At 39.0% G+C, this 18,800-nt stretch overlaps 1 protein-coding gene across 1 annotated transcript in view; it reads left to right on the top strand.

Annotated features, from left to right (window-relative positions):
• Positions 1 to 620: 620 nt before the first annotated feature.
• The window catches only part of STK3 (serine/threonine kinase 3), a 266,921-nt gene continuing 248,741 nt past the window's right edge, over positions 621 to 18,800 (top strand). Inside the window, exon 1 of the mRNA XM_044743927.2 lies at positions 621 to 859. Coding sequence (XP_044599862.2) covers positions 834 to 859 — 26 coding nt within the window. The 5' untranslated portion in view covers positions 621 to 833. The remainder of the gene's footprint in view (positions 860 to 18,800) is intronic.

Below are 18,800 nucleotides of genomic sequence, written 5' to 3'. Positions count from 1 at the left end.
TTAGTACTTTTCTGTGCACTATAACTTGCAATAGGTTTGCCCAGTCACCCACTTGAGCAGCCAGCAAGACCACAAACGGAATTTGGGGCACTGGGAGATCTCAGTGCATTAATGATTTTTTTTGTAATTAGATGTAATTATTGTGAAATGTAGTGAGGAGCTTGTCCACAATCAACACCAAACAAGAATTTCCAGAAGTATCCCTGGTACTGTAGCTACAAATGTCAAATGACTAGGAGAGAACATAACCAATAATTATAAACAGAACCAGAGATGGAAGCGTGGGCAGTTAGCAATACTTCAAACAGCCGCACAAGATGTTTGGGATGTATCCTTGGGAAATCCAGAGAAACGAGTCAAGCCGTATTGGAGTAGAAGCCCTGAAGCCAATGAAGCCATGAAGGAGAAGCAGCTCTGGTCTAGCTCAAAAGAGCGTTGAGCGGCTCCGGGTCCTGACTAGGCCTCATCCTCTAGCTCTTCCAGCCTCCCCTCGTCGCCTTTCGCTGCGCTATGGCCGGCCTCTCCCTCCGCCCCCGGCTCCGCCCCCGGCTCCGCCCCCCTCCCCACGCCTGGCTCCGCCCTCTATGCCGGCGCCGATGCCTGCTCCGCCCACCCTCCCTGGGCCGCGGCCGGCGGCGGAGAGGCGGGGCGGGCCGGGAGGAGCCGCGCTCCCGAGCGGGAGGGGGATCCGCTGCGGAGTTACGGGAAAGTTGGTCCGAGTTCCTGGAGTTTCCCTCCGTGGTTCCCCGGGCTCGGCCAGCTGGTGCCTCGGCTCCTTTCCTCCCTCCGGCCTTCGCCGCCCACCGGGTCGCGCCTTCTGCCCCCCGGCCGCCATGGAGCAGCAGCCGGCGCCCAAAAGGTAACGAACACGGGGAGCGGGGAGAAGGAGGGAGGTGGCGCCGGCGGCCGCGGGGCAGGGGCGGCTAGGCCGGGCGGGACCGCGACCCCCTCCCCGCCTCCGGGGCCCCGTGGCGGGCGCGCCGAGGGTGGGGAGGCAGGCCCGGGTGCCGGCCGCGTCTGGTCACGGGGCGAGCAGGCCCGAGGGGAGGCCGGGCTCGCCGCCTCCGCGGCCGGCCGGGCCTGGTGCGCGTGGAAAGTCGGTGGGCAGCGCCGCGCTCCCTGCGGCCGGACTCCTGGGGCGGGCAGTTTTCCCTTGTGGCAAGTTCTCGAAGCCTGGGAGCCGTAAAGCTAGGAGATTATTGGGCTCCTTACAGCTTTGTTGGTTTTATTGTCAAATGAGTTTCATAGTATTGCTTTTTTTTGAGAAGCTGGGTTGTTTATTTACAGTTTAAAGAATTAAATGTTAATAGCTACCCAGTCTCTAAACTTACTGTGGATGTGCTGCACTGACAGGTGTTCCTTCCCCTCCCTCAAGTTCAAAAGTATTTATGGATGCAAGACAGTAGGATTCTTAAATTAGAACCCCTCCCCCATATAGATTTTTTTTGCTTTGCTTTTAGCGTGTAAAAATAGTGATGCTTTGACATTTGCCCTTAGTTTATATTTAATCTTTGATATGTTGGAAATGTAAGAGTACACAGTAGATATATATTGTTATATGTTGTCCATTGATATATATTCATAATGTGCGTTCCCCCCCAGGAATGAATCAACTGTTGGATATAACATTTAACCCGAGTCTTTCATTTTTAATTTATAAAATAAGGATACTAATCTCTCTCCCAAATAGTTCTGTTGTGAAGTTGAAGGAGTTCTTGTGTGTTGATCCCTAGAGATCTTTAGATGAAGGGTGGTGTATTCAAGAACATGGAATAATTTAAAAGGTAGGAACTTTGTGAGCTAGGGTGAATTGTGTCACCAGACGTGTGAGCCTTGAGGCCTGGAAACCATCTGTTCAGGTGAAAAAGGAAGGTCGTAGAGAGGTTTCCAAAAGAGACCTGCTATCAGACAGAGCCATTGATAGGTTTTTCCTGACATTTTGTAAAGTGTCTGAATTCTAGTATTGACTGGGCACCCAGTTTTAACACTAGAGAAGAAAATTGGAAACTTTTTTTTTCTTTTCTGTTTTGGAAGCATTGTGAGGGGCCCTCCGAGATAGTGCCATAAGGCCAATTTGAACAAGTCTAAGTTGAAGCAGAAGCTCTCTCTATTGATTAGCTCTGCTCTGAGCTATCAGAGTTGTATTATAGATGTCAGAGAACCCCTGCCCTTGGGGGGACATTAGAGAACCTGGAGGGGTCCCGGGGAGGCGTGGGTGGTATATATCACCATTCCATATTAATTTATACTTTTCACACTGGTGCTTGCACATTTAACAGACTTATTTTTTGCTCTCTTCAGAGAGAGTTGTGTTGATCCAGGAAGGCATTTCTGAAGAGCAAAAGATGTGTGACATTAATCCCTTTTTTTGAATATCTCTTAATATTTTTTCATAGTATTTTGATAATATCATTTAATCCTCATAGCAACCCTATTGGGTAGGTTGGATTGCAGCCATTAATCCTATTTTGTAGATGAGGACCCTAAGAGAGTTTGCCACCTGGAAGGCTCTGACAGGGATTACTGACAGTGAGTTTTTGTGTTGTCCCTATTGATCATTACCTTCTAACAAAAAATACAGCTACCATTTTTGAGCTTATACTGTTTACCAGAAACTTTATATATACATTCCTTTGTTTTATTGTGCTAAGAAATAGGAATCCTGGCTCTGCAATTTACTATGCTAGTACTAAATTTAATTTTTTCATCTGTAAAATGTGTTGTGAGTATTAAATGAGGTCATGTGTTAGAGCACTTAGCACAAGGCTCCATAATGTGTTCAGTAATGTTAGTTGTTAGTTTATGTTTTCCTTGTTAAATGAAGCTCAGAGAGGTCAGATAACTTGGTCAAGGGGAGGAGGTGCCAGAACTCTGGGTCTGATTGGCTGCAAAGGCTATGAACCCTCTCATTGTGTACAGTGATGCCTCTTTTTCAAACTCTCACTTGCTTTTTTGGCATTCCATGATGTGGTTGTCATCTCTTTCTATAGCATTCTGGTCCCCTTTGCTTGTTCTCTTCCTAATCCCTGTAAGAATGCCAGTTTACTTTTCTGTCTTGAGTACCACTTCCTCAGGGCTCAGACATTTTTACATGGTCATGTTTATGTTGTTGATGTTCGAGTCTGTATGATCAGCCGGTGTTGCTCAGTGATATTTTTGATTTTTCTTTTTAGTGAGGAAGATTGGCCCTGAGCTAACATCTATTGACAGTCTTCCTCTTTTTGCTCTGGAAGATTGTTGGTGAGCTAACATCTGTGCCAGTCCTCCTTTATTTTATGTGGGATGCCACTACAGCGTGGCTCGATGAGTGGTGCTAGGTCTGCACCCAGGATTTAAACCTGTAACCCTGAGCCTCCGAAGCAGAGTGGGCAAACTTAACCATTATGCCACCAAGCTGGCCCCAATATTTTTGTGTAAATCCACTCTTTCATTATCCCATCTAGTTTGTTGTTAGATCTTGTCAAATTTTCCATGAAAAAGTCTGTGGATTCATTTATTTTTCCCATTTCATTTCCAATACAGTACTACTACCCCATTCCAGGGTTTTGTGATCCTCACACTTGATTTACAGCAGTGCTTTCCAACTGGGCACTTTAGTAAGTGGTTTTCAAAAATTTTTAACAGCGGAAACATTTTAACAGTAGAAAGGCTCTATTTGGAGTAGGGGCAGGGCACCAGAACCTGGTTCCCAGCCCCTTACCTCCTTCTATTCCTCCTTTTGCTGTCCTACACAACCTCCTGATGATCCATAGAACAGTATTTGCTTTAGTTCATCCTGCACATGGCTTCTGATTTATTTTGCTAAAACATCACTTCAATCGTGCTGTTACTCTTTTTTGGATTAGGGCACACTAGTTTACTTAGTACCCAAGGCCCCCATCCCTTGGTCTCAGCCTTACCCCCCAGCCTTTTGTTACTGTTCTCCAAGATGAATTGGTCCTCCTGGAGTTTCCCTATTGTTCTTTATTTAGATTGTAGGCTGTAGGTACTCCCTCCCAACTTTGCCTTTGTTCGTGCTTTTCCTTTAGAAAAGTTCATGTTATTTTTTGCTGGCAATCTATGTTTTATTTTTCCTTCAAGTGTGCTTCATAAAGTATCTTATTTGAGTACTTTCTAGCCTAAGATATTTCTCTGTATTCCTAATATGATATCCATTTGGCTATATGTCATCTTCATATTGTTCTTTCTTTAATTACAAAATTTTAATCATAAGGGAGTCTAATTTAATACTTAGGTATCACTACCTAGCTTTAGAAATAAAATATTACCAATAAAATTGAAGCTCCCTAAGCATATCTCTTCTCTATTGCATTCCTTCCCCATTCCCTAAAGGGTTGGCACTGTCCTGAATTGGGTATTTGTTATTTCTCTACATGCCTTTTTACTTTTAGCATGTTGTTCTTACATATCTGATGTGATGTTAGGCCTGGGTGTTAGGCCCAGCTTTGTTACAGACGTTGAAATTTCCTTTCTTGAGTGTCATTCTTCTCTGGGAGTTGGAGATTCCAGTATGCAGCCAGATCTGAGACTCATGGCTAGTAGATCTGTAAGGCCCTTTTTACTCTCACGTTATTGGTTTGATCTCCCGGGCTTGTGTTAAATATAGGCAATAGATCTGGTCACCCATGTCACTGACTTGAGGTATCAGAATGGCTTTTGGATTCCCCAGCTTTCCTTAACAGGTCTGTCACAGAGATCTTCAGAAGTCCGTATTTAAATGAAGTTCCTTTGGGAGGAGAAATCCATTAAACGCTTATTCATTATTAGCATTTTGGTAGGTTGAGTTTATCAGATTTCTTTGTAGGGGAATGGCTATATGAGAGAAAAATGACCACAGAATACATATGTTTTGACAGGTAGAAAGGGAAATAACCAAAACATGGGCTCTTCACCAAGTAGAAAATTCCCAGGAGAGGTAGATCTCTATGGTAGACAGGTGGGCAGCCTGAGAACTCTGGTTGCTGGAGGGTAGGTAGTTATATACAGTACTTGTCAGAGAGAGGATAGAATATCACTGCTGGAGAGAGACACTTCACCAGGCAGGCCTTATTCCTCAGTTAAATTATGGGATTAATAGTTATTTAAAATTGTTGATTAAGCTATACTTGGAGGAAAAGTTGGTATGGAACAGTGAAAACACTGGAAAGATAAGAGAGTAAGCTATTGAATCTTACTCTCAAGACACATGAGGAGAGTTCTTTGATTTAAACTATCGTCGGATTCTGTGGCAAATTTTTTTTATGGTGTGAAAAGGCAGTTTGGAGGAAGTAAAGCTGAAGATTGCAGTCAAAGTTGAAGATTGCAGTCAAAATGTTAGGGTTGCAAAGTGCGTTCACACAAATGAAAAGTGAAGGTAAGAACACAGTCATTTCGTAAGGGTAAGAGTTGCTCTAAATGAATGGATTATCTGTCAGAAGATAATTATGCAATGAAGAAGGAAAGGTAAAGGGATGAGGATGTAAAAGGGTAAAGTAGAAAATATTCATATGTTTTTCAGCATGAAGAGCCCACATCAGCCTGTAGCATCAGTAGCCTTGACTTTAGGCCAGAAATTAGGCATGGGGTTAAACAGACAGCAGGGAACTTTCAACTCTGAGGAACTGAGTTGGGTGGGACAAAACAACGAACCAGAGAAGTAGATAGTAGAGTATCAGGAAAATCATGAAGACATTGCAATGAGAAGAGAGGGTGGGCTTCATGTTATGTCTGTATTCCTAATGTATCCTTGGAATATTAGAAAGTCAAATTCTTGTGTGCTTATTGTTAGAGATGTTCACTAAGTGGGGAGCTAGAGTTGTCTTTGAGAAGATGAACTGCAAGAACTCTTAAAAGACAAAGGCAGCAGCCTCAGGGAGGAGGCCCTGGGGGAAGTTACCAACTTTAGAGGCAGGCAAATGGAGGAGATGTTCTAAGTAGGCCAAGGGGAAAAGAATCCAGCAAACAGGGGCATCTCTTTGCATTAACAACTTGGTCCCTAAAGCATATCTGGCCTCCCTTTGGTTTTTCTTGGTTAATTTGGGGTGACACCAACACTATCAGAATTGGTTTAAGCACTGTGGATGGGAACAGTCAATTGGCTCTTTCCTCCTAGAGAGGGAGTGTGACAATAAAATCTGGAGCAGTTCGTGGTGAACAAACTTCAATTGCACGTTGGGACAGGAGATAAACTCAATCTTTACTCAGCTCTAGGCAATGATTAATTTATCCATTGTTCTTTGAGGGGCTGAGATATAGCATATATTAGTACAATAAAAGGTTTAAATTGAACACTTCTTGTTTGTATTGTAAGGGAGAAAGAAGTGCTTAGAATTTAATTTTTCTGGTTTCAAAGAAGTCTGTGTTGACCTAGAGATACTGTCATTTCAGGCCATCATATATTAGTGGCTCTCAATTTTTTTTTAATATTGGTGATGAGACCCAGTACAGACTCACATATGTATAAATCTAAGACAGAAGTTTCCTGAAATGTACTATGTGCAGTGTTTTCTGGTATTTTTCTGTTTTCTGTTGAAAAACTGCTGGTCATGACCTAGAAAATTATTTTGCTGACCTACTAATGGGTTGTGATCTGTAGTTTGCAAAAACAGTATTGGTGTATGTAGTAGTTCCAGTCAGGAAACTGATTTCATTTCCAGCTCCATCCTGAAACTTAAAAGCTCAGCGATGGCATTGCCAAAAGAATCCAGAGTGGTTTAATTTTAACAACCTCTATATACAATAGGGATATTCTTTGAGAGTCTAAAAAGGGAAGAGGTGAAGGGAAGAGAGGAAACTATTATTTAAAAGCTACTGCCACAACTAGTAGGACCCACAACTAAAATATACACCTATGTACTGGGGGGATTTGGGGAGAAAAAGCAGAAAGAAAGAAAGAAAGAAAGAAAAAAAGGAAGTTTGGCAACCATTGTTAGCTCAGGTGCCAATCTTTAAAAAAATAAAAAAGCTACTGTATTTTGAACACTTTATATGTGTCCCAGTTTAAATATGGGGAAATGGAAAACGATTATGTATGATGTCTGACAGAGTTTACAAAGGAAAATGTAATACATTAAAGTTGCTATGAGGCAAAGGCTCATTTACCTTCTGGTGTAGAATGATCCCATGCGTTGGAAACATCCAGCGATAATTATAATGACCTTAATTTCTGACTCCCTACCAGCTCCACCCTCTCTAAAAGAGGAAATTTATACCTTTGGATAGAAACTTTTTTATTTGTTCCAAGCTTCTTTTTTGTTTTGATTTTATTTGAATTGCCTCATATTTTAGGAGTGTTCTCATTTCAAGAAGGTTTTGGCTCTTAGAATGAAGATTCTATATTTGAAACGTCTTATAACTGTTTTTCTACATGGAGTCTCAAGCTGAATAAATAAAAGTAACAAGTATGTAAACAGACATGTATGAATATTAAAAATAAGTTCATTGTTTGCATGCTGTGAATATTAAGGTGCAGATTACAGTGAACTTCTTAAAAGTACACCAAAGGATATATCTTGAAAAGTGACTTTGTAGTGAAGTGAGAATTACAGAAAGCTGTTAACATTAATGATAATTAATATAGGTGTACACATGGTAGTATGTGGGTTCTGAATTAGTCTATAGATTTTATATCATAGCAGAAATCTTAGTAAAGAGGTAAAATAGAGTAAATTTTTCAGATATTTCCAGGTATCTTGATGTAAACGTTAGTATCTTTTATATACACACACATACTTATAAAATTGGGGAAATCATTGGGTATATGTGTTTCCAAGGATGAGGTAGTTTCTGTATTCAAAATACAGAATATTCTCTGTCCAGATTATTTTTTCAGTTTTAGTTTTCTGAAGTCATGGAACCCTAGAGTCCTATAACTGGAAAGGAATGCAAGTTAAAATTATTTTTGTAATTTAGGTGAACTTTTTACATTTTGGAGAAAGCATAAATTGAAGATAATAGGCAGCCAATTTCCTTGACACTTTCTGGAGCCACATGATCTTTCCTTTCTGCTAGGTTGCCCTATTCTCCTGTTTCTTTCGAAAAACTAGCTTTCTTTACTCACTGATAATTGCTAATGGCAGAAATTGGCTGTCAGCCTTGAGTTCATTCATCTGCTCATTTATTCATATTTTCAGTAATTATTAAAAAACTACCTTTGAAATGGTAAATGCTGGGTACATTGTTGAATGAAATAGATGAGACTTTACCCTTCTAGAACATACACTCTAGTTAGAACTTGAGCTATGAAGGATGGAGGTAGCACGGACTGATAGAGAAAAATGGTGGAACCTGCTAAATAGGGCAGTTGGAGGAGGCTTCTCTGAGAAGTGACATGAGGTTGAGAAGTTATCCATGTGAGTAGCCGGAAAGAGTATTTCAGGCACAGGGAAAAGCTATGAGAGGGCCTGGAGGTGGGAGAGAGTTTAGTGTGTGGGAGGAATTGAAATGAGGCCACTGTGGCTGGGTAGTGGAAAGGGAGAAAGTGGTTGGAGATGAGGTCAGAGAGACGGGCAGGGGTTCCGTGACATAGGCCATGGAAAGGAATTTTGATTTAAGTCAGAGTGCGATGAGCTGTCTTTAAGGGGTTTTAAGCAGAAATTTAGGCAGTTTATGTTTTTAAAAGATTGTTCTAGTTGCTTTGGATGGAATAGATTGTAGAGGGTTAAGAATAAAAGCAGGGAACAAGTTAGGAGGCTGTGCAGTAGTTCGTGGTTAGAAATGGTGGAGTCAGTGGCGATGGAAAAAGTGAACAGATTTAAGATATGTTTTGGAGTTAGAAATTAAGGACTTACCGACAGACTAGATGTGGAGAATGGGGAAGAAGGAATCAATTCTGGCTCCCTGGTTTTGGGTTTGAACCACTTGGGGGATGGGAGTAGACTGGGAGAGGAACAGGTTTGGGTATCTATAGTTTCTTTCTTAGAATTCCAAACTCTCAGGAAAGTGAATCTCTTTGGCCCAAAATGTGGTGTTAGGTGGTTCCCTTAGAAGAGGAAATGGGTAGGGAGGAAATGATGGGCACTGACTTATTTTTTTAACCTCTTTTTTTCACCACAGTAGACTGGAGAATGGGAAACATATCAAGCCTTTGTTAAGTGTTGAAATGTTCAGGTCCTGGTAACCTATTAAAAAAATCTTTTTATTGCAAAATAAACAAATGTTGGTTTGATGAATTAAGGCAGACAGGTTTGTAATTACCAATTAGCTTAAGAAATGGAACTTCGCCACCCTCCCTAGAAGCCCCGTCTGAGTGCTCCATACCAATCACAGCCTCCTTTCTCCGTAAGTAACCGTTATCCTGACTTGTATAGTAATAACCTAAATGCGCATTGCTAGACACACTAGATTAGCCTTGCTGATTAAACAATAGTCCTGTGGCGGAGTGGTTGAGTTCACGCGCCCTGCTTCGGTGGCCCAGGGTTTCACCGGTTCGGATCCCAGGCACAGACGTGGCACCGCTCATCAGGCCACGCTGGGGCGGCGTCCCGCGTGGCAAAACCGGAAGGACCCACAACTAAAAAAAAATACGCAACTATGTACCGGGGGGCTTTGGGATGAAAAAGGAAAAAAAAACCTTTAAAAAAGTTTTTATATGAGTTGTCACTTTTAATCCTTAGGTTAGTCCTCCATTCGTTTTCTTTTCCCTGTTGAAGAACACAGGCTGTTTGAATTGTAGTTTCCCACACTCTGGATTTTGCTAATTGCCTACTCAAGGCACAGTTCGCTGTGTACCTTTGTCCTCCATATTGCTTGCAAATTGGGCAGCTGGATCCAGAGACTGGATCAGACTGAAGTTCGATCCTTTAGGCATTATTATAGGTGGTGTTTGGCAAGACTGTGTGAGTCACTTAGTGTCTAGTTGTCTCTTTTTTGTGGTATTAGCAGCTGTTGATGATTAGTGCTTATTTCTCTCAATTTGGATGTTGTAAAATGGTGATATTCTAGATACATCATTTTGTTTTTATTTATTAGTCTGAATGTTTTTGTAAAGAGTCACTTCCCTCATCTTCTGTTTGGTTACCCAGTGGTATAGTTTATAAAGGAAAGACAGGATAAATGCTTGAATTCTTTCCCTTTATTTACCTGTTTTCAAGATAATGAGTCAGTTCCCTGTTTTCCTCCAAAGGGGACCGATTCTTTTTTTTTTAAATGACATTATGAGCTGATGGATTTTTAAACATGTTTGATGGATTTTAATCAATTGCAGTTACTGTCACTGAAGCTCCAAGTGTTCCATCTTTGGTCAGTGGGAAGTCCCTTCAGAAGACGACAGGGCCCTAGTGATCTTTGATAGCTTCCTTGCTGTCTGCTTTGATGGATATTCAGGGCTCATCTTGTCCATTTCCTGTCCCAGATCTAGAATCAACCATTTCTCCAAGGAGCCCTACTTTCTTTTAGTGAGACATGATATTTCAAGACCCTAACCTGGGCACTAATATGGTGTTATTTTTACGTAGTATTTTATTCATAGGTAGAACTGACTCACTCTTTGAAACTATGGGATGTACTATCAAAAAATGTGATGGCACTGACAGTTTTGAGCTTCTTTCCCTGGATAATATCTCCACTATACATTTATGTTTCTCAGTCGGAGTTAGAAATTGGGCATGTATAGACAAATTCTGTGATAGAGACTATTTAGAGTGGACTTTTATCTTTGTGTTGTACCTCTCTTACTCTCATTCCCCTTTGACCCACTGTTAACCTAATATATAGCCTCTCTTCTTTCTCGCCTCTAAATCTTTCAGGTGACCTAGTTTCTTCTTTTCTTAAATGAAAAAGATTTAGAAAATAAAAGAATCCAAGATAGATAACACCACTAATGATAAGATCAGATTTTAGGCCTTATTTTTTAAGGTCGAACTTGTAGCTTGCCTTGGCTGGCATACATAAAAGTATATCTGCTTACAGACAAACAAAACTGAAGGACATCTTGAGGGTGCTTTATAAATCCAATCCTGACTGACTACAGTATGGTGAATTGCAGAATGAAGCACATCTGGGTATTAAATGCCATACGTTATTTCCTTTTAGTTTTGATATTAGCCCTTCTTGTTAAATTTTATTGTGCTTTTGAGTAAATAAAATGAGGTATTTATTTGACTCAGTGACATAATTGGTAATTTGCATTTGTCAGTGTCACATAGCTTTAGAAAGAATTAGTTTTGGTATAATTACTGTATTAAAAGACGTAAGTTGATATGTGAATTAGTCTGTCATCTTGCAGTCAAATTGCAACCAATAATCATTTTCCAATGGCCATCTATTCAAACATTTTCAGTAATCATTGAGATTTAGATCATAGAGATTAGACAGAAATGATTGCTCTGACTAAAATTTATGGTTCATGCACTTCCTAAGAATAGTAGGAAACAAGTCAAATTAAGCAATGGAATTCCATAAAATTCCAGTGGAAATTAAAAATATAAGTATTAATGAACTTTTGAGAAGAAAGTATTTTGTTGATTTTCTTTTCCTGGTAGATTGAGTTTTCCTTCTATGTGCTTGATTCTCATTGCATGCTTCCAAGGTTTTTTCCTCATTTTTCTTCTAATAGAAGAGAATTCAAGTACCAGGCCAATGATAAGAAAATGGGATTTCCTCCCTTTATATGTAGACTCTCAGAACTTGGTTAGTCAGCTTTAATTAATATTCGTAAAAAACTCATGTGGTGTGAGAGAACTTGCCAACATAGTGATAACGGTGATCGCTTTAAAGATATTTAGCATCGTTGGGCAGTATGGTATACCACGTAATGGATTTTTCAAATAAATGAAGTAAGCCACTTTAAGCAATATACTTTTAAAACCACTTTTAAAACAACCACTTTTGATGGAAAGCATTCCAAAATGAAGACAGTTGAACCAGTCTTCTGAGATTGATCGTTTGCTTTCTTGACTACTTAATATTATTTTTTATGAATTTTAGTTCATAAAAACAGTCATAGAAACAGTTCATAGAACTGTTCATAGTTTTAGTTCATAGAAACAGTCAGGTGTGCTCTTTTGGTGTGTTTGAAGCTTTGTTGCTGCACATGACTGTTTTTTCCCCTAAACCTAGTCTTGTCTTTTACTGTTATCTGTTATTTCTCATTGCTATGTCCTTTTCTAAGCTGCTGCTTATCTTAGAAATAATTATCTCACCTGACAGTAGCTCTCCCTTTCCCAAAGTAAGTACATGCTCTTCGTGTCCGTTTTTGCTTACCAGAGGCCTGTTCTCTTCTGGGTTCATAGTATGTCTTGAAATCATCTTTTAACTAGGAAGAACATTATTATGCAGTGAAGAAGCAGGGAAAAAATTATTCCAAACTTTCCTAAGTTTCTAAAGTTTAATATGAAACTAACCAAATTTTTTACATAAAAAACGAACAGATTTTACCTTAAAAAGCCCACACAATTCCAAAGTTAAAAAAATGTTCTGTCATTTTGGAGCATTACTTAGATTTTGAGGACTCATGGTATTACCAAAGTGAGCTGGAGTTTCAGAGGGTCTTTATATCTGCACAAATACAGTAACATTCCATTTATAGTAGTTTGTTTTTAATTTCTATGGGTGAAGTCTTTAGGCTTTTTATCTTATAATGGTCAATTTTTTTTTCTATTGGATATAGCTGGGATTTTAAAATTTTATTTTCATTTCCAAAAAACAAAACGACAAAAATCATAAACTTTTCCTCAGTTTCCTCCTCCTGTTTACAAAGACCACAGACAAATATTGAAAAATGACTTCATACGTCGTGTTGCTGTGTAATCAAACTGCACTGAGAAATCAAGCCAGATAGCATCCATCTGTCCCAACAGCTGAACACAGCCCCTGTCTCCACAGCCCTTCCGTCTCTATTCATGAAGGCCTGTGAAAACTAAGCAGAAGTCAGAATACAGAACTCATTGAATGAGACAAATGCTAATAATGTCAGAGTTCTTAAGTAGTTGCACCTTTAGTTAGAGTGTGACTGTTAGGGATTATTGTAGTCCTAGTATTCTTCTAGGGATAGGAGCTAGGAGTCCTGAGTGTATAGAGACTAAATCCTCATGTTTTGTCGTCAGAATTTGACGTGTAGGGAAATAAATGAGGAAGAAAATATATGAGTAAATCCAGATTTTAAGAGGGTAGTATCTTTGGCACAAATCATAGTGGATTTTTCTATATGACACGTACATGGGTGGACCTTGGCAAGTTTCATACAGAAGTATTTTTATTCAATTAAAAGATTCTGTTCCCTTTTTTGATTCTCAAATGTAGGTGTGGTGGTTGAGTATTTAAAAATCTTTATAGTGACGTGGATTAAAATTTAGAAGACTTATAGGTCTGCATATTTCTTATAAAATTATTTTTAATTTTTATTTTAGTAGGGCATGAATATGTTGGAGCATTTTCAAATGTGCTGTTTTACGTCGTCTGCATTGTCTGGGTTTTTTTTTGAAAATTAGTTATGAAGACAGTGAATGTAGTAACATGCCTTTAGGGCTGTGGAGTACGTTGCAGCATTTCCTGACTTTGTGTAGATTTGTTAGAAGACATTAGAAAGAATCACATCACTTTCCAGTTGAGGGTAAGTGAAAATATTCTTAGAAAATAAAAATGAGAGACTCCAAGGGTGGAGGAAGGAGAAAAATCTCAGCTTCTTTTCTCTTAAAGCTCTTTGACAGGAAATTATAATTTTAGACTACTTTTGGGCAAAGAGCCCAACCTGGGAGGAAATGGTATGATAGAGTTGAAAAACAAGACTTTCATTTAATTTAAAAAAGTCTGCTATCCATTGTAGAGCATCTATTTTAATAGGTGGATTTCAGCTCATTTTAGTGCTGATAATGAACTAAACCCCCATAAATTTGAAGACAGTTTTATAAAAGTAAATGTTATAAAATCATCAAATTACATCTATTTTACTATTAAAACAGTGATACTTACTAATGAAATATTTAAGAGCCAGAGCTTTAGGGTAAGATAGCCCTTGGTTCTAATCTTAGCCCTGCCATTTACTGCAAGGCAGTGGTGAGCAAGTTACTTAACTTTTCTAAGTCTCAGTATAAAATGGAGGTGATAATAGTACCTTCTCTTTGGATTTCGTGAAATTAAATGAAATAGTAATTTTAAAGCATTTGTCTCTGAAGACAGTGTCCAAAGTATTTCAAAAATGTGTCTGGCATTGTCAACATCTTTTGAAGAAACACATAATTTTCCAAGGGGATAAAAGGACAGCTTTGTCTTGGATACATATGTTCTAGGTGAGTTAAAGAAGAAAATCAGTTTTGTTATTTTAGAGCTAAACATCTACTAAACATTTACAAATTGTTTGATCTTTAAAAAGCAAAAGGGAGCAGAAAAAATGATCCTTGGGTTTTATTAGTTTGAGGTAAAATGTACTTCCTGTGATTGAAGTAGAAAACGTTTGATTTTTGTGGATTCAAGATCAGATTCGTCATTGTGTAATTTAGAAAATGTTCATTATTTAAGGCTAACTTTGAGACTTTTTAACATTTTTAAATAATGGAATATTGAAGAACTAAAGGATGAAAACTTTTCATGTTTTAAAGGTGTAGGACTTTTCCAGCAGCATTCAAGATGAAACTGCTAGGGTTAAAGACTAGAACTTAAATGAGATAGCACATATAAGATGAGGCATAGGGCTTATTAGCACACAGCAGTAATAACAGTATGACTGTTAATAACAGTGGTGATGTTAAATAGCTGCTATTAGTAGTAATAAAGCTACCAATAGTGTGATCAGTAAATATAGGGTAATTTGCCAGAAGAGGAAAAGACTGAAGTTACAGAGCTGAAATGAGGTAGAAGGTACTTTACAAGAAGGAATCTCTGTTCTTGGAGAGTTGGAAGTTTTTTCTCTTCTGCTGAATTAGCACTCTGGCTAGGTCCTCTTCTCCATAATTAGTTCCCTAAGAGAGCTAGAGGGCATATCTAATTATTGTTGACTAGGAAGCTAGATCTAGCAGTGTAGGAAGTGTTCTTTTGTGTCTCTTTTTAAAAATCTTTGGTCAAACCAAACAACCCAAATAAAAAATGGGCAAAGGACTTGAATAGACATTTCTCCAGAGAAGATATAGCAATGGACAATAAGCAGGTGAAAAGATACTCAACACCACTACTCATTTGGGAAATGAGAATCAAAACTGCATGATACTATTTCATACTCTTTAGGATGGCTATCATAAAAACCACAGAAAGTAACAAGTCTTGTCTAGGGTGTGTAGCAATTGGAATCCTCTTACATTGCTGGTGGGAATGTAAAATAGTGCGGTCACTGTGGAGAACAGTATGGTGATTCCTCAAAAAATTAAACATGCAATTACTATATGATCCAGCAATTCCACTTCTGGGTGTATACCCCAAAGAATTGAAAGCAGGGACTTGAAGAGATATTTGTACAGCAGAGTTAATTATGAGCATTATTCATAATAGCTAACATGTGGAAGCAACCCAAGTGTCCACTGACACTCTCTCCTGGAATATTATTGAACCTTAAAAAGGAATGAAATTGTGATACATGCTGCAACGTGAATGGATCTTAAAAACACGCTAAGTGAAAGAAGCCAGACACTGAAGGACACATATTGTATGATTCTGCTTATGTGAGGTACTTAGAATAGTTAAATTCATAGAGACAGAAAGTAGAATTACTTTCTACAGAAAGGTAGGTTACCAGGGACTGGGGGAAAGGGGAAATGGGAAGTTGTTCAATGGGTAAAGTGTTTTGATTTGGGATGATGAAAAGTTCTGGAGATGAATAGTGGTGATGGTTGCACAACAGTGTAAATATACTTAATACTACTTAATTGTACACGTGAAAATAGTTGAAATAGTAAATTTATGTTATGTATATTTTACCGTAATTAAAAAAAAAACCTTTAGCCAGTCATAAGCAGCTTGCTGTGCTTTGTTCTCCTGAGCTTTACCTCAGTCTCTTCAAAGCTAAAGAGATCTCCTTAACAGAAGTTACAACCTGTCTGCAAACTTGCAAACTGCTCTTCCAAAGCTAGAAACAAAGAGAAAAGAAAGGAAGAGGACTACAGAGTCCCTTCATTTTTTCTACCTTAGGTCTTTTATGACTGGGCTGTTTCTTGCATGGGGCTCATTTGCATTTTGGTATTAGCGGAGTTTTCAGAAAGAGCTGTAACTCCAGCTACGGCTTGCTTCAGAGCTCCGATCCCCTACATTTGCACTTTCTTTTCCTGTCCTACCCTCATGTTTTTGTAGAATTTTGCACAGATAATTTTATCTACTTTGTAGAGAAGGTTGAACTTCTGTGACTGGTAGGAAGAACTACCTTATGTACTTTCATTTGATTATTGTTCCAACATAATTTTTGCTTCTATCACAGAAAGGGAATTTCTTCTCTTCCTGTCTAACTTTCACCTTACCTTTGAGCATGTCCCTTCTCATTCCTTTTATGACTTTACTTTTATAATCAAAGTTTGATTCCCCAATTCTAGAATCTTTAAAATGTCTACTTCTAAGGCTTCCTTCTGTTTCGGCCTTCCAACATGCTCAGGCCTTGTCTGTCTAATGAAACTGCTTTTAGGTTGCAGGTTATCAGTCATTGCTTGGCAAGATCAGAAACCTTTTCTCTGTTCTTATCTCACTCCTATCGCTGTTTCTGGAAGCTTTCTCTTTCTCTGGCTTTCTGATTTTTCTGTTGCTTATGTTTCTCTGACTGTTTTATGTACTCTTCTTCCCAATTCGTAATTGACGATGATCTTGCATTTTCTATTTTCTGTCTTCCTCCTCCTTTTTTTGTGCAGTTATTTCCTTGGTGAATTTATCCACTCTCATCACTTCAACTTTGATCAAAATGACCCACAGATACACGTTTTTGAGACTTGGAATCTTTGTACTCAATCTTATGCAGTATTTCTAATATATTAAATAATATTTGACTACTTTCTGTCTCCTCAAAGGCAGTATGTTCAGAATCCTTACTTCCATCTACCCTTTACAGATCAGTGATGTCACTGTTTTTCCAGTTTGCATTTGGTGTGTGTCTTCCCTTTGCTTGGTTTCCTCTATCAGTTAGTCTGTTACTTAGGTCCTTTAAGACTATGAGTTAAGAAAGGTACACAGATTATCTTCAGTAATAGAATTTTTTTACAAGGATAGTTAGGAAATGTGCACGGGAAGGTGCCTAGTCAGCTGCTCTGTGTCACTGAGCTTCAGTGTCTCTAATACTGGATGGTGGAATAGACTCCATTAATAAGGGGAATAGCAGCTTGGAATCACTTGGAATAATGCCTTGAGCTCCAGTGACTTTTTTTTTGAGGAAGATTAGCTCTGGGCTAACATCCCCTGCCAGTCCTCCTCTTTTTACTGAGGAAGATTGGCCCTGGGCTAACATCTGTGCCCATCTTCCTCTATTTTATATGTGGGATGCCTGCCACAGCATGGCTTGATGAGCGGTGTGTAGGTCTGCGCCTGGGATCCAAACCACTGAACCCTGGGCTGCTGAAGCAGAGTGTGCAAACTTAACCGCTGCACCCACATGCCGGCCCCGAGCTTCAGTGACTTTTGTTGTCTTTGTTCACTTAGCATTTATACTTTCTGAAATCTAAGGTTAATTGGGTCGATTTGCAACCATGAGTTTTGGAACATCCCCATTGGCCATTTCAGCTCTTCTGTGGATGCTTTGGGCTTCTGGAGCAACTTCTAGCCATATACACTTTTTATTGCTGAGATGGTAAAGCTGACTTAATTTGAAGCAGCATGTGATGAGCCATAACAACTTATACGGGAAGGTAGCTTTTTCCCCTTAAGGACACTTGTGTGACAGGCCTTTTGAAGTTCCATTAGTTCTCCAGTGGTTAGCAAATTTGTCTTTTTCATTTGTTTATTCATTTATTTATTGGACAAAAGCTTATTACACAGTAGTGTGTGTGGTTCTGTGTTAGTTACTTCCTGGAGATATGAGGCTGGATAAGACATGATCCGTATCTTCATGGAATTCCCATTTTAGCTCTAGTGATAAGCTCATACAGTAAATAAAGAAAGGAATAATGACTTAGTGTGCTAAGTGCTATGGGACCATAGTTGACAGTGGGATTAGTTCTCTGTGTTTGGGTGGCTTATAGGTAGGGGTTGTGGCAGAGGAAAGGAGGCTGTCACTGCATTTTTCCAGAGAAGATTTTTGATTGTATCTTTAAGGAAGTGGTTAACTGACAGAGAAAACAGGGGAGATCATGTAGGAGAGAATGGGCATATAGAGGTAGGACCTATATATCTTGCATCATATGCAAATATTTATACAGTATCTGCTTGTTATGGTACAATGATTAGGTGATTCCTAAAAAGTGTGTTATGTGAAAATTCAAGACCTTTAAGGAATAGTCTCCTCTAGCCAGAGTGTAGGTAATGGAAGTGAGGTGATTGAGAGGATCTTCAGCTCCATAGTTAGTAAGGAGTTTTATCTTGTATGTAGTGAGAAATGACTCTTCTTTCAAAATATCTCTTGAATTTGTTCTTTCTTGTCGTTTCCACTGTTGACTTTTTAAGCCTAGATTCTTCTCACCAGATTTCTGGGTTGCAAGAAAAAAACCACTTCTTAGTTTTGCAGTTTTTTAGGTTTCTTTTCCATTATGGAATTTGACTTACTAGGACATTTAGGAGATTGGGAAGAAATCTCTGGAGGAAGAATATGTTGGTTTATCTTATACAGTTGGTAGTGTTCCACCATTGCCATAACCACCATAATATATTTCAGAATTTCATCCCTCTGGCTCCCCCATACCACATTTTCCTAAAACTTAATTTAAATTGCTGTTTACTTAGACCACCTGTCATCTCATATAATATGGTATAGTGATTTGGAATTTAAG

Source organism: Equus asinus, chromosome 12 (genome assembly GCF_041296235.1).
Source record: "Equus asinus isolate D_3611 breed Donkey chromosome 12, EquAss-T2T_v2, whole genome shotgun sequence".
Lineage (NCBI taxonomy): Eukaryota > Metazoa > Chordata > Mammalia > Perissodactyla > Equidae > Equus > Equus asinus.
This window is presented reverse-complemented; position numbering and strand designations above follow the sequence as displayed.